The 16089-nt window shown below is 46.1% G+C and overlaps 1 protein-coding gene across 4 annotated transcripts in view; it reads right to left on the reverse strand.

Moving 5' to 3' along the window:
- TAF1 (TATA-box binding protein associated factor 1) overlaps positions 1 to 16089 on the reverse strand; it is a 137040-nt gene that overhangs the window by 83487 nt on the left and 37464 nt on the right. For all 4 annotated transcript variants that reach the window (XM_075917992.2, XM_075917993.2, XM_075917994.2 and 1 more), the window contains exons 9-16: positions 15284 to 15400; positions 14232 to 14399; positions 11901 to 12028; positions 11708 to 11815; positions 10704 to 10877; positions 10422 to 10595; positions 6740 to 6844; positions 5397 to 5597 (exon numbers count right to left, since the gene is read on the reverse strand). In XM_075917992.2, coding sequence (XP_075774107.2) covers positions 5397 to 5597; positions 6740 to 6844; positions 10422 to 10595; positions 10704 to 10877; positions 11708 to 11815; positions 11901 to 12028; positions 14232 to 14399; positions 15284 to 15400 — 1175 coding nt within the window. The remainder of the gene's footprint in view (positions 1 to 5396; positions 5598 to 6739; positions 6845 to 10421; positions 10596 to 10703; positions 10878 to 11707; positions 11816 to 11900; positions 12029 to 14231; positions 14400 to 15283; positions 15401 to 16089) is intronic.

A 16089-nucleotide genomic window follows, 5' to 3' on the forward strand; every position in this document is an offset into this window, starting at 1 on the left:
TGGGCACAGGGGGGGAGAGAAGAGCTGGTGGAAGGGGGCAGGTCTCAGGAAGGCTGAGGGCAGTGAGAAGGGCAGGAGTCAGGACAGCAGAGGAGGGTGAGGGGTTGGGGGGCAGCAGGCACCAGGGGAGCTGATGAAGCAAGGGGAGGAGACACGGCAGCAGAGGGAAAAGGTAGGGGTTTATAAGATATTTATTAATAACTTTGGTGTTATTTATTAATAGCTTATTAGTAATTACTGTTCTTATTCTTATTAGGAATTTATGCTATTAAAAGAACACTTTGGGGGGGTCCCTTTTTTGTCTGGCGAGTAGGGTTTTCCAGAATTTGTCGAGCCCTGTACATTCTATATTATATATATAAATAAAATGTATGTGTGTGCGTGAGAGAGAGAGAGCTTTTAAAACTGCTCCTGAATAGCTATCAGTGGAACAGGTTTGAGGAAGAAGGAGACACAGTTGCCAGAGAAGAAACTGGATCCAAAGGACAGTCTGGATATGTCTAGACTACATGCCTCTGCTGACAGAGGCATGTAAAATAGGCTATGCAACATAGTCAATGAAGCGGGGATTTAAATATCCCCAGCTTTATTAAAATAGAAATGGCCGCCAATCTGTGCCGGCTCAGCTGATAGTCAGCACAGCACGAGAGTCAAGATGCGGATTGGTCGACAAGGGAAGACTTTGTCGACTATTCCTGTGAACCACATTTCACAAGGCATAAGGGAGCGGTCAACAAAGGCATTCCCTGTTGACCGATCCGCATCTTGACGATCAGCTGAGCCATCACAGTGCGTTGGCCATTTTTATTTTAATGAAGCCGGGGATATTTAAATCCCTGCTTCATTGACTATGTTGGGCAGCCTATTTTACATGCCTCTGTCAGCAGAGGCATGTAGTCTAGACATACCCTCTGGTATATCACCCTTCAGTGTATCCTCAAAACGATTTCCTGGCTCACTGTTTGGAGTGGGTTGAGTCCTACTAGGTGGAGTGGCTCACTCAGTTGGGGCCTGTAGCCTTCAGTTTTCTTGGCAGCCAGCACCTGATGGGGCTGGCTCTCTTGAACCAGAGGCTGCTGAAACAGGAATCGTTTATGGTCAGGGCCAGGAACATACAGCACCAGAATCTTTAGGGTGGTGTAGAAATCCTTAAGCCTTTTTAACTTTGTGTCTATTTACTCTGCCAACAGGCACAACCATCAAAAGGGAGGCCATGCAAGGACTGATGAACCTCGGCTGACAGGCCGGAGAAGAGCAGCCAGGATATGGATGATGCCATGGTGTACCCCACAGAGTCTGCCATACTTGAAACCGTTGAGGGGGCTGCTCTGGCAGCCGCCATGCTATTTTTCAGAATCACTTTAAACTTCTTTCTGAAACCTTCAGGGAGTGATTCCTTGACTGTAGCCAAGATCTGCCACATATTAAATTTGTAGCAGCCAAGGTGGGTTTAGTGATTTACCACCTTTAATTTTGCTGACTGGAGGATGAATACATCTTGCACTCAAACAAATCCAGTTTTAGGAGTCTTTGTTCTTTGGCATTGCCCCTAGTTGCTTCTGCCTTTCCTCCTGGTTGAGCACCTCAACCACTATGAAGTTAGGGCTGGAAGGAGCATATAGATATCCATGGCCCTTTGTGGGCACAAAGTTTTATGGTCAGCTCTCTTAGAAAAGGAGCGCAGGAAGGAGGGAGTTTGCCAGAAGGCGTCAGTGTTTTTCAAAACACCTTCATGCTGAGGCAAAGCCACTCTGGCAGGCACCAAGGAGCTCAGAACATCAAACAGAGCAATGGCCAGCTCCTCGATCACCTCCTCAGACAGCCCCACATTACAGGTGGCCTGTTTTTAAAAAGTTCCTGATGTGCTTTCACATTACCTTGTGGGAACCAGGTGAGGAGGACTAGTAATGGCCTCATCCAGTGAAGACAGATGAGGCGAGTGCCAGGATCTCTGCATCCCAAGGAGTACATGGTAGCACTAGCATCCTTTAAACTGTGCAGCCTAGAGTCAGTCTGCTCAAAAAACAGCCCTGAGCCTTCAAACGTGAGGCCTTGCAGTGTATACTGAACATCAAAGTGGAGGCCCAAAGCTTGACCCCACTCTAACCTGTGCATGACTATGCCTGTTGAGAAGGAGTGGACCACAGAACCCAAGGTGGCCTCAAGAGCCAATCTTGCCATGGCCTTTCCCTCCTCCAACAGGTCAGTAAACTCCACATGAAAGTTCTCTGGCAGAAGCACTTTAAATTTTCACATGGCACTGACATTGCATCAACTGATGACTGGTTGCTGGTTTGCTATCCTCAGCTGCAAACCTCCAACTGCATATACCTTCTTGCCAAAGACACCCAAGCATTTGGCCTCTTTAGCTCTGGGCACTGGTGCTTGATGACCTTGCTGCTCCTGCTTGCTGACCCATCAAGACCATCGGGGGGGCGGGGGAGGTTGAATAGAGGTACTTGTAGCCCTTCCTCAATTACCCTTGCTGTCAGAGGGACAGAGGCCAGAGCCTGCCAAATTGAGAGGTTATTTTTCTCTACTGTTTTAAAGAGGAGAAAGGAAACCCTCAATGGCCTCTCTGGAGGCAGGGTATCAACCATGGGGTCTTTATCTTCTCTACCTCCTCCACTTGGACACCCATATGTTGCAGGCCATTCAGTGGAGCAGGTCCTGGTGGGCCCTGTCGTCAATAAAGAGGCCCTGAAGTAGAGGCTCTTGCCATTGCCTCATCCAGAGATGACAAGAAAGCCACAAGAGGGACGGGATTTTCCTGCTCATCAGTTGAGTTTGCATCCCCTTGATGGCCATTCAGTGAGCTGTGATCAGGAGGGCCTTGGGGCTGAGGAGATTGCTGAGGTGCCTTGCCAACCGTTGAGTCCCCTGCACTACAGTAGGGAGCTTCGACAGCGAGGCTTCTGGAGGGTGATGATGAGAGCTGGAGACTTGCTGACCTTGAGACCACAGAGGAGGCACCTTGGGTCTGGCTATCTGCCCAGGGGTTCCAAAAAGGCCACTGAGGTTGTGGGAGCCATTGAGTTTGCCATACCCTGTGGTGTCATCCTCTGTGTTTGTAGGTGCACCTGATCCCCATAGAGTAGATGGGCTCCCTTTCGGACAACGACTATGCCAAAGGAGAAGACTACAGTGGCATCAATGAGCCCTGCACAAGAGGACCAGGGCAGTGCTCAGAGGGGCAGGGCAAGGACCTACATCTGCTGCCCATCCTAGAACGGTACCCTACTCTGGGTGCCAGAGCTACCAGTGAACAGTGCCATGCCTCCAACCCAGATAAGGAATGGTGCCAGGGCCTTGTGGATGACGAGGGCAGGGCATTGCGTTTTGGCATCAGATAGCGGTGAGCGCTGGCACTGAGGCCCGACGAAAGTCTCTCCCTGGTGCTGCAGTGGGGTAAGACTCTTGCTGGGGAGCTGAGAAGCGATAAGCCTCCTGTGTCTCCACCACACATGCTTATGGCTCTACCCATACTAGGGACCGGTGCTAGGGCTCCAGCGAGGCAGATCAGTGTGGTGCCTGGTGCCAATCCAGAAAAGGAGACCATATCATCATCATCACAGGCTTTCCTCGTGAAGCGAGTTGTCTCTGTAGTGACAAAGGTTTCGATACCTCGAACCTCCACTGAGATGATGTAAGCTCAATAAGGTCTTTGGAAGCCTCAAAAGGTATTGGGCATCGAAGGCTCAACCAGGTCCACCACTTCATGGATGGTGGGGGAGCCATGCAGTGCCAGACTCGACAGGGCCTGGGTTATGGGAGTCAGTGATATCGCTTCCCTCTGTTTCAAGGGTCTACGACCTGAAGGGGGCTCAACAGCTCTAAGAGGGGAATGCCCTTTGTCACCCCTCTTGTGCCTCGAAGAGTGGAGAGGTCAAACAGTGCCACAGCTGAGTTTCCTGCTGCAGTACTAGGGATTTGCAGTGCCAGGGCTTCTGGGTAGAGTCCTTAGCCCGCACCATATCACACACTGATGCCAGAGCAGTACACAACGAAGAGCTCAGGTCCAGACAATCATTAAATGCCTCACGCAAAAGTCTCTTTGCTACATTCTTCTCAGCTTGAATGACTTGTAAATTCTGCAAAGATCAGACAAGGGAGGCAGGAGTGGTGAGGGTAAATGTTAGGCATAGGCTTACGACAGGAACCGCAAGCCTTAAACCACCGGGCTGGTGCCCCATAGCATGCAGCCCAAGGCAGGCAGTAGTAAAACTAACTACCATACATGCAAAGCACACCCCTAATTGGAACAGATGTAAACAAGCACTTGAAGAACCTGCTGGACATCAGGACCTACACAGCCCTCCAGAGTGTCACAGAACACCATGGCTCATCCCCACTTAGCCATGCAGCACAGGGGGTGTCAAGTGCAGCACCGCCAGGTAGATTCCCTTGGTTCTGTGATATCAAATGCAGCCAGAGAGGCAGCTGCTGGGGGGTGGCTGCCAACAGACTTAGCATGCCAAACCAGCACTGGTGAAGCCACGCTGAGGCTATGAAGTGGACAGTAGCTCTGTCTTGCTTCACCTTTAGCAGGCCCTTGTGGATAATGGTACTAGTGGGAAGGCATACATCAACATTCCCAACCACAGACTTAGGAAAGTGTCTGGTAGGGAGTCTTTGTCCTTTCTCTGCAGAGAACAGAACACATGGCACTTCCTATTGCGCCGGGACACAAACAGGTCAACTTGGGGATTCTGCTCTGCACCCACTCATTTTTCCCTGTGGGTGTTATAGTCCCAGAGCACCACTGAGTTGGCTGTTCCAACCACTGTCACTGACAGCAAGAAGGAAATGAGAAGGGGCCAGGTCAACAGGGGGTATATATTCGGTGCCATGAAAGCACCATTCCAGGGGGTTTCACTGCTGATCCAATGGGAGCTGCTAAGACAAAACCTTTCCAACATGTGCGCGCACACACGCAATCAGAATCAATAGGAGCAATCACTCAAAGAAAAACTTCAACTTCTTGAGACTTGTTGATGCCACAGGTTCAGAAGGGGTCTGAGGCTAAGATTCCCCCTAAGCTGAACGGTCACTCACCTTCCTATTAAGCCTCATGCAGGGCCTTACGGCTACAATGGCAAGAGATCTCTCCACAAGCCCTGAAGCTGCTGGGGATGGCAGGATGCACCCCCTCCCCACTGGCCCAGCACAGACCTTACCCTCAGAGCCCATCAGGACCTACACAGCCCTCCAGAGTGCCACAGCCAACCCTACTGATGCTGCCACAGCAAATGTCTCCAACACGGGTGCATACATATCTACCACAAACTCAACAGGAACCTCAGATCAGGACAGACCTTACAGGCCTGAAGCAACCCGATATGCTCACTCCAGGGTCCTCTGTATGGAATCATCCCCACACTGTGTCTATCACATACCTGTAGAAAGTCCCTGATGTGAGTATTGGCCCGTTTGGAGTTGGGACCAGGAACTTCAAAGAGTGGGCACTCCTGTCCCACTACAAAGATATCGACCAGCTCGCGAATGTAACAGCCTTGTCGTGTCCGGATAATCAGGAAATCCGTTTCTGGCATCTTGTGCAAATAAATAGGGGCCCGAAAGAGGTTGTTTTCAAATGCCTAACAAGAAACAAACAAAAATTTGAAAGATAAATACTGATGGCTGAAGACTTTGAAATAAGAACGTAAGAGCCATAAGGGGTCAGACCAAAGGACCATCTAGCCCACTGTCCTGTCTTCCAACATTGGCTAATGCCAAGAGCCCCACAGAGACTCTTTTGCTCACTCCAACCTCATAACTGTCTGTCACATTCTCTGGTGCAATCCCATAGATGGAACAGCACCTGCCCTGAATTGATCACAAGGCCACTATCCTCTCTACAAGGTTTATTCTATCCACAAAGCCAGAAGAAACCACTGATTACATTATCTGGGGGGAGGAGAGTGAGACAGGCCTAACACAGGGTGTGGGGGGGTAAGAGACCAGAAGGAAAGGATGGGGGGAAATGTAAGTTGAATCTAATAAACTCTTAACTATTAAGGCATAGCCCATAACATTTCCCTCAGTGCCCACATTATGGATCCCTGTCTTCCACCACTCATCTATCTGCCTTGGCTTGCTCAGATTATACATCCTACCATCCTGGCTGTCACCATCATCTCTTGAGACCCCAAAATGACTCCAAAAAGCATTATAACCAGACATGGCCAATGAGAGAAAGGGAATCAATTACATGACCATTTCCACCAGATTAGGCAAAATCTTGAATAGTGCGTAGAATGAGAGAGATATCCAGATGTCATCACCTCTCTTTGTGTCTCCTTTTCTTCTCAATTGTATTTTCTTTCACCTTCTGTTTAATAAGAGCCTAGCTTGGCCAACTGAGACTACATCTTTGCACAATACTATTGTAAGCCTGTGGCCAGTAACCAATCTGCAAGATCTCAAAGAGGCTAAAAAGATCTTGTGCATTAGCCATGTTTTTTCCAGCAGCAAGGCTGAAAGCTCAAGACAGCACCAAAGACAAAAGCTGTATCCCTCTTGCGTCTGTTTTAACTCCCGGCAAGCACAATCAAACCCTAACAGCAACAACTGTTCCAAACCATCTCAACTAATTTTTCTTTTCTTAAAAACAAACCCCACACAGCAATTACCACCTTTACTACCATCTAAAAACTGCTAAACAAGGGATTTTTCTTGCTTATGTTAACACTAACTCTGGGCCCATCTATTCCATCACAATTAATGCAGCTCCTCTCACCTGTAGTAACTGGCCAGGGTGCAGTGATCCAAGGAATGGAGATGTGTGACAGTAAACAGTCTCTCCATATTTACAATCTGGTGCACCGGGATCTTTGCCAGGTTTCTGCAAGAGGCAATACCACTCCAGTTAGCACTGAGCAACAAGCAGCGGGAAGCTGCAGCCAGATAAACCCAGCACATTATTGGGCAAAAGCACAGACCACACCAACTACTAAACTTAACTAATTTAATTTAAAGCTTTAATGAGACATTTTCAAGAAAAATCTATTACCACCTTGTTAATCATAAAGCACAAGTGAAATGGATAGAGCAGGATCAGGATAACAGAATGGTTGTCCACTCTTGCACTATACCTATACTGCTTCCTTCTTACGCAAAAGCTTATGTAAATGAAACGCAGATTAGCATAGTGCCGCACTTCATTTGCATAATTAATATGGGGCTGCTTTTGCCCAAAAGGAGCTGTGCAGACGGCTCCTTTTTGCGCCAGAGGGGGTTTTTTTTTGCGCAAAAAGGAGCCATCTACACCGCTCCTTTTTGTGCAAAAGCAGCCCCTAATTAATTATGCAAATGAAGTACAGCAATATGCTAGTCCGCACTTCATTTGAATAAGCTTCTGCACAAGAAGGGTGCCATATAGACGTAGCCTTTGGGTGCAGGTAGCTTGTTTTTATTATTTTGATGCTGATCCAGTCTGGTGTTGGTCCACCACCTCCCTATCAAACATTCTTTATACCTTGTTTCATTACATTCTCAGATGCAAATCATTAAAACTAGTTTATTTATATAAATTAATTTTACTTATTTTTCTAAAACTAATTGGTATATGTCTTTAGCCTGCCACTGCTGTTTGACTGGTTTCATATTTGGTTTTTGAGACTTTTGTTGTTGTATAAATTTAAATTTTATTCATTTTTTTTTTCTGGTCTTGAGTTACTGATTGGCTATCCTGTTGTATTATTTGTCACTTGTTTGTTTTGCTAGAAAGACTTACAACTGGCTAATAAATCACAGTTTTCTCTGATTTGCTTTGCCCTGTACATAAAAATTCACTGTAGATAAGATAGAGCCTTACCCAGATGTTTTACAATATTTAAATTGTTTTACCTGTATTGAAACTTATGCCAACAAGACTGTTCCTAATTACAAAGAGGAGGGAGAAAACATTTTCTCCTTGATCTGAGGATAGGACAAGCAGCAATGGGATTGAATTGCAGCAAGGGAGGTTTAGGTTGGACATTAGGAAAAACTTCCTATCAGTGTGGATAAGCACTGGAATAAGTTGCCTAGGAGGGCTGTCTAGGAATCTGCATCATTGGAGATATTTAAGAACAGCTTAGACAAACATCTATCAGGGATAATCTAGATCAGAGTTCCTGAAAGTCTACCACTAAACACTTTCAGAAACACTTTAACAGGTAACCCCGGTTTGTTTATGTACCAGAGCTGCGGCCATGGAGCCTCACGGCTCCCATTGGCTTCATTTTGTCCTCTGCGGCCAACGGGAGCTGTGGAAAGCGGTGGCTCGGCCCATGCCACTTCCCGCAGCTCTCCATGGCTGCAAAGGATGAAACTGAGCCAATGGGAGCCGTGAGGCTCCATGGCTGCGACGCCAGTAAATAAACAAACCGGGGCGGCCAGTTAAAGTGTTTCTGAAAGCGTTTCCGAGGTACAATTTCAGAAACACTGATCTAGATGGTGCTTGGTCCTGCCAGGAGGGCAGAGGACTAGACTCAATGACCTCTCAAGGTCCCTTCCAGTTCTAGTATTCTAGGATTCTAGACTGGAAATAAGGTATACATTTTTGAAACTGGGGGTAATTATTGAAACAGTTTGCTCAGGTTGTGATAAATTCTCCCATCCTTGAGCATTTAAAATTAAGATTGACTATTCTTTTAAAAATTCTGCTCTAGGAATTATTTTAGTGCAGTTCTAGGGCCTGTTTTATATAGGCAGTCGGAACGATCACAATGGTCCCTTCTGCCCTTGGATTATATGAATAAGACACACAGAAAAAGCAGAAAAAAAATCTTTTTAACATTAAATATACCTTTTAACACTTTAATATGTATTTATTACAATTCAATATGTTGGTGTTTTAGTTCTCATCTGAGGCATTTGGTCTTTTGGACAAAGGTCTTGCTTTATTCTGAAGCGTGCAATAGGATTAGATTTAATATTTGCTAGGAGTTGTCTTGTTCGCCAATTTTTATGCATATATTTTAATTTAAAGCACATAAACAATACTACAATGTGTATTATTTGCACAAGCAATAATTCTTTAAAACTTGGGACCAATAACAGAATTTAAAACTATTTGTTTTACAAACTAATGGTTCATTTCATTTATTTCCCTGATTTTTTTTTTTTTTTTTTAAACACACGTATAAAATGAACTGGGGCTTGCTGTAGAATTCATTTTAGTTGGAAATTAATTTTTGGAACAGGCACTGTAAACCTAAGGTGCAACCATCTAGCTCTAGCTCCAAAATTTGATGGACTTGTGTCTCCCTGCTGGATTAACAAATTTAGGTATGAGTGGCACCTACAGGGTATGTCTAGACTACTGAGTTTTACTAAATAAAGGAAAACTTCCTTTTGTTTCTTTGTTTAATCCTGCCGCCTATTATTTTCATTTGCTGACCCCTAGTTCTTATATTGCAAGAATAAGTAAATAACTTTTCCTTATTCACTTTTTCCATACCAGTCATGATTTTAATAGACCTCTATCATATCCCTCCTTAGTCTCAACTTTTCTAAAATGAAAAGTCCAAGTCTCTCTCTCCTCATCTGGGACCAGATCCAAACTCCTAATTATTTTTGTTGCTCTTTTCTGAACCTTTGCCAATGCCAATATATCTTTGAGATGAGGCGACCGCATCTGTATGCGGCATTCAAGATGTGGGCATACCATGGTTTCATATAGAGGCAATAAGATATTGTCTGTCTTATCCTCGATCCCTTTTTTTAAATGATTCCTAACGTTTCTTGCTTTTTTGACTGCCACTGCACATTAAGCGAATGTTTTCAGAGAACTATTGACAATGACTCCAAGATCTCTCTCGAGTAGTTATAGCTAAAGTATTCCCCGTCATATTGTATGCATATTTGGGATTATGTTTTCCAATGTGCATTACTTTACATTTATCAACATGAAACTTCATTTGTCATTTTGCTGCCCAATCACTTAGTTTGGTGAAATCTTTTTGAAGCATTTCACAGTCAACTATGGTCTTAACTATACTGAGCAGTTTGGTATCATCTGCAAATTTTGCAACCTCCCTGTTTACCCCCTTCTCTAGATCATTCATAAATAAGTTGAATAGGATTGGTCCCAGTACAGACCCTTAGGGGACTCCACTAGTTACCTCTCTCCACTTTGAAAACTGACCATTTATCCCTACCTTTATTCCCTGTCTTTTAACCAGTTGTTATCAATCCATGAAAGGACCTTCCCCCTTATCCCATTATAACTTACTTAAGAGCCTTTGGTGGGGGACCTTGTCAAAGGCTTTCTGAAAATCTAAGTATACTATACTAAGTATACTTTCTCCAGATCATTTATGAAGAGGTTGAATAGGATTGGTCCCAGTACGGACCCTTGGGGGATGCCAGTAGTTACTTCTAAAAATTCCCTGTTAGATGGTTTACAACAGTATACATTTCTTAACACCACTTACCCTTTTGTAGTAGTTCTTTATCTTTGTTGCCATGCCAACTTGCATCATTAAAGGGCCATTTTCCTCACTATATTCAGCAAGGATGAGGTCACCATCCTTACCAGTTAGGTCCTGTGGCGTGCGCATGAAGAACATCTCACCACCTCCTGAAGCCTGCCGCTCCTGCTCTCTCATCTGTGAATGCAGGAAGAGAGCATCAGGGAAACAGCATGTCAAAAGGATGTACCATGGCCCTAGACACTTTGGACAAATCTAGATATAAAAAGAGAAACACTGCTCTACCTTGGCTTTCTTCTTGATATGTTTCAGCAATGGCTGCACTGCATGGGGTCCTGGCTGGGACAAGGTCCCAAAGGAATATTTTTTCAGTGGAGGGCGATGAAATTGTCGGAGCTTCATAGGACCCATATGGGTGGGGAAGAAGGGCTGGCGAAGTTCCACTGCAGGGATAGAGTGCTGGGACCAAGAGAGAACAGACACAGGACAGCCATCATTACTGAACCAAGTCTACGATGACATGGAGACACTGCCCCACAAAAACGTGGCAGGGCTTTGAAATTTCTTCACTTCATTAGCAGTGAAAGTGACAAAGGACCCCTCCTCCCCCGCAGAAACATGCCCTCTCACAGAGATCATGTCCAAGCACGGCTCGATTTCTGTTGTGCACAAGACAGCGTTGCCCAGTGAACAGCTCAAAGAGCATCCAAATGGAAAAAGGGATCTTCAGTTGGAGAAAGGGAAAGCATCCCTATACCTATAACCAGGGAAGAAAGGCATGTAGATAGGAAACCTAGCTAGGATTTCACACAAGTATACTTCAAAACATCACAGCAAGGGAAGAAAAAAATCCCACTGCCTTGGTTTTTCCTCTGTTGACTCAGATTTATTAATGTGCAACCAACATTTGATAATCTCCTAGTTAAATAATACTGGCAACAGAAGTGCCACCTCAAGCTTCGACAGCCCAGGCATGCATAGAGATCCAGTAAGAGCAGTCCAGACAGGCTGAGTCACTAAACATAACCAGCATGGCACAATGATGGGAGACTCTTACTGCACACACAATTTGATAACCCCTGGATACCACCCTGGGATTTCATCCTACACGAGGCAATTAAATGAACAATGAGATTCTGAGAGGAGCAACAGCAGGGTAACGAACGCACACGCACACGCACACAACTATTTTGATGCCAGACAAGATCCAATTAAGTCCCAACAGATTTTTTTGCATGAGAATAAGGAAATCACTGCATCCACCCTACAGTCAGCCCCACTGTCCTTACCTGGATGATGTTTCCTCCAAAGGTTCCTCGAAGCCCCTGCTGTTTGGGATAGTAAAACTCATCATTGGAGAGATTCCAGGGATCCTTCACTTCTGGCTGAGACATGTTCTGATTTAACATCATAAAAACAAATAATCAAAAATCATTCCTCCTTGCCCATTTCTATCCCCAAAGATCTGAGACTCCCAGTGACCTGCTGTGGTTCTTCCTTGATGACACCTGTTTTTCCCAACAGGATTCGACTCTTCTTTAGAGACGATTCTTTTTTATTCTCCTTGGAAGGAGAGTTCAAAGTCCTCTCTTCCTTTTCATCGGGAATTTCTAGTAAACATAGAAGAGGTAGAATGTACTCAAGCACTGTTCCAGAAGATTTTCCACCATCGTCACAGCTTCTCTCTCACTCAGAAAAGATCTCTACAGTAATTCAAAACCTTTTATCAACTCACCACTTGCCAAAATACCAGAATGGCTCTACCAGTGTTCCCTCTAAAATTTTCCACCATGAGCAGAGTGAGTTGTGTCTTGTGCACCAATACTGAGGTCATGAGCACTTGTTCGGATATGTGCCACTGTGGCACCCAAATTGTAAACCTCTCCCTTTTCCCCACAGCTGCCATGTCTCCCACCCTCTACTCACCTGGTGCCTGCTGCTGCCCCTCCACCCCTCACCCTCCCCATTGCTGTCCTGGCTCCTGTCCTTCTCACTCCCCTCAGCCCTTTCAGGACCTGACTTCATCCCCATCCTCTTTGACCCCTGTACCTACCCTTCCCCCTGCGCCCTCCCCTTCTCTAGCCCTCCTCCCCGCTCCCTTCTCCTAATACCTCCCTCTACCCACCTGTGCTGCCCATCCCTCCCCTCAACTCCCCTCCCTGTCTCTGCCTTTCTGCTTCACCCCACAATCCCCCTAACACCTGTACCTTCCCTTACCCCCTGTACCCTTGCCCTCTTCCTCCCTGGTGCCCACCCCCTCTCCACACACTGCCCCAATTCTCCTCACACATGACTCGTTCCATCCCATGCCTTCCTTATGCCCACCCCTTCTCTCCTGGTACCGACTCTTCCCTTCTCTTCCTTCCTCTTGCCCCCATTGCTTGTTCCCCCCGCCTCCCAGCATCACCCTGTCCCCTCCCTTCTCCAACTGACACCTTCCCATTCCCTGCCACCCCACTCCTCCTGCCCTTTCCTCTCACTGTCTCTCCGTGGCCCCCTGGCATTTGTCTCTCCTCCTCTCTGCCCCTTGGCGCCTTCCCCTCTCCTCCTCTCCCCTCCCCTCAGCACAAGCCCCTTCCTCTCCTCACCCCCACCTTCCCTTTAGTTCTCCCCCTGCCCTTTCCCTTACCTTCTGCCTTTCTGACTCATGCACCTGCCAGCAGGGTAGCATGGCGGGCAGCTGCCCTGCGTGTCAGGGCCAGAGCCAGGGCCATGATGCTATTTTTAGTTATCCTGCCCCAGCCCGGGGCTGAGCCACATGACGGGCAGCTGCCCTATGTGCTGAGACTGGAACCTGACCATGATGCTATTTTTAGTACCACAGCCCAGTCTCCAGCTCTGGCAGCTGCCACTCAGGTTGTATAGTGGCTGGCTAGCTGCTCCTGGGGTAAGCAGTCACCTGTCACATGGCCCTGCCCCGGACCCCTCACCCCACTGCAGCCCCAAGGGCAGCCTGTGCCGCAAACCCTTCATTTATCCCTGGCCCCCGCCCAGAAGCCTGCACCCCCAGCCAGAGTCCTCAACCTTCCACACCCCAGCCTTCCAACCTGCCCTAAGCGCCCTCTCACTCCAAACCCTTCAGCCCCAACCCCGCCACCATCACCTCCTTATTAATTCAAATAATATTCACTCTGCACCTGGATGTAAAAAGTTAAAGGGAACACAGATAGAGACTGCAAGAAAAAGATGCAACTCCAACATGAAGCTTCCATCTGAGGAAGCATGCACCTCAAGCCAGGGACGCTGAAAAAGGTTATCGTGAGACCCTTCTCCCTTTTTTCCCCTAACAACTTGTTGCCTTCACATAAGCTAATGGCCTATTTGGAATGGAAGGCATTAGGACACAGATTCGTTTCTTTTGCTGTGTAATTCAGTTTGGTTTCCTATTCCTTGTCTATTAGTGCTTTGAACATAGAATTGGAAGTGCATATCCCAACTGGTTAGAGTGATGAATTGTGTCTTATTTTTAATGGAGCATTGATCATTTGCAAATAGATTTCAGAATTCTTTAAAACACAAGAAGGATAGGAGTGCTGGCCCAACCACTCAATTCTTGCCAGAGGGTAGCAAAAAATGGACAGCCATCCACCAAAGAGTCCCACCTACATACAATATCCCTGAAACACAACTAGTGTCCCACACTCCTACTTCCACTCCCCCCTCCAGAATAATATGCATTTAACTTTCTTCTTCAAGCCTAGTTTTTGTACTTTTGTAGGCAATACCTCCCTTCCAATAAGTGCCTGCATTCCCTGCTCTGCTAGCATCAGCTTAAGCAGAGATAGAGACAAAGGGCTAATGCCATGACCATACCTAGGATGATGTTTTCATCGTTTGGATCAAGAGTCAGGACTGGAGGGTCCAAGAACATTTCCATCGCCTGGTCATCCCAGATGATATTGTCTTCCCAGCGGCCATATACTAACTCCTCATTGTCAATCGGGAAAATGGAGAACCAGGGTTTATCTTCATCCAGGGCAGCTGCAAAGGTAGCAGGATGCAATCTTTGATGGTTAACATTCCACAAAGATTACAGCAGCAACTTCTCAATTCAAACCTTTTGTCCCATTTCAGTTCTACCCACTCTTTCCCTCCTTTCCAGGGCTCTTGGGTCTGTGCCACCAAAAGGCAAAACAATCATACAAACCTCATGCTGCAGAAAGAACAGAGCCTTTGCCCAAGCCTTCACCATTCTACAGCTGGGCAAAAGGTCTCTGAAGAACTACATATAGGCCCCGTAATATTTTGCCATTACACAGGCAGATCTTCAGATAACCAAAGTAACAGATCTCAGAGAGCTCACAAGCCTCTTGGTAGCTCTGATGACTTAAGGGCTACGTCTAGACTGCAGCACTTTTCCGGGATACCAGTGGTATCCCAGAAAAGCAATGCCGCATCCAAGGAACACATCTGCTTTTCCAAAAAAAATTTCAGGAAAGCAGATGTGTTTTTGTCATTTCTGTACATCTCATTTTACAAGGTAGAAGGGATGGTTCAAAAGCAGTTTTTTCCAAAATTTGGCACCATGTAGACATGCCAAATTTCAGAAAAGCCTCTTCTAACAGAAAAGTGGAAAAAGATACGTAAATTACAGTTCACAATTTGCGTATGTGTTTCCAACTTTTCTTTGTAGCGTAAACGTAGCCAAGGAAGCCCACGATACTTTGCTTTATGGGGGAGAAGAAACAACTCTAACAGGAACAGAGAAGGCCCTTTGAGGGGCTATGGAAGCCAACAATATCTCCTGCTGACCTGAAACTCACTGATCATAGAAGCATCCTCCCACCCCTTGTACTGAGCCTAAGTTTAAACAGAAATCTCTCTCCACATAGCCCACCATTCACAGACTAATGCTTGCTCATTACCTTGCTGCTCAAGAGGCTGTTTCTCTTTGCCCTTTGCGATGCCCAGAACCCCTGCTACACTGGGTTTCTGCACTAGTGGAATGGGTGGATTGAGCAAAGAGCCACTACGGTTCAGCCCTGCAGAGGAAAACAAGAGTAACATTAGCCGTTTTGTGATGACAGTTACACAAGAATTCAAATCCAGATGGAAAATGGTTTCCAGTCTCTGCCTTGGGGAAGCATCCTTGCCTCTCAAATCTTCACACACACACACACACACACAAAAAAATCATATTCTAGCATCATGCTGGAGGCTCTGAAATACTGATGGAAATTAAACTCTGTATTTCTCCTACCAAGCCAAGCAGAATAGCATCAGTGAGGCAACAGGAGTCTTCTCCCCAATACCAGAGAGGACTTGACTTGGTCATTGCTGTGAACAGCTCAATAAGAAACATCTGTTCAGTGCTTAACAAGTGTTAAAAAGCAAAACTAGACTTTGATTGCATTACAAAGATGCTATTTATTTTATTTATTTATTTGAGAGCTATGCATCTGTCCGTGAGTGTTTCTTCAAGAATTCCTCCTAAACCATAAAAGCTAGGACAACCAAATGTGGTATGAAGCTACCTCTTATCCAAACTTGAAGTAAAGTTTGGTTTGGTTGTGCCAGGAAAATCAGATGTGCTTGGAATGGGATTGTTTTCCATAGCACAGAAAGAAGAGGTATGACAAGAGAGAATTATACTGCAGAGACCATGGGGGCAGCAAGCACAGGGACCATCTATACTGCAGAGTGACCACAGAGAGGCAGCAGCACCAGGAAG

The sequence above is a fragment of the Pelodiscus sinensis genome, chromosome 13 (genome assembly GCF_052426305.1).
Source record: "Pelodiscus sinensis isolate ZL-2025 chromosome 13, ASM5242630v1, whole genome shotgun sequence".
NCBI lineage: Eukaryota > Metazoa > Chordata > Testudines > Trionychidae > Pelodiscus > Pelodiscus sinensis.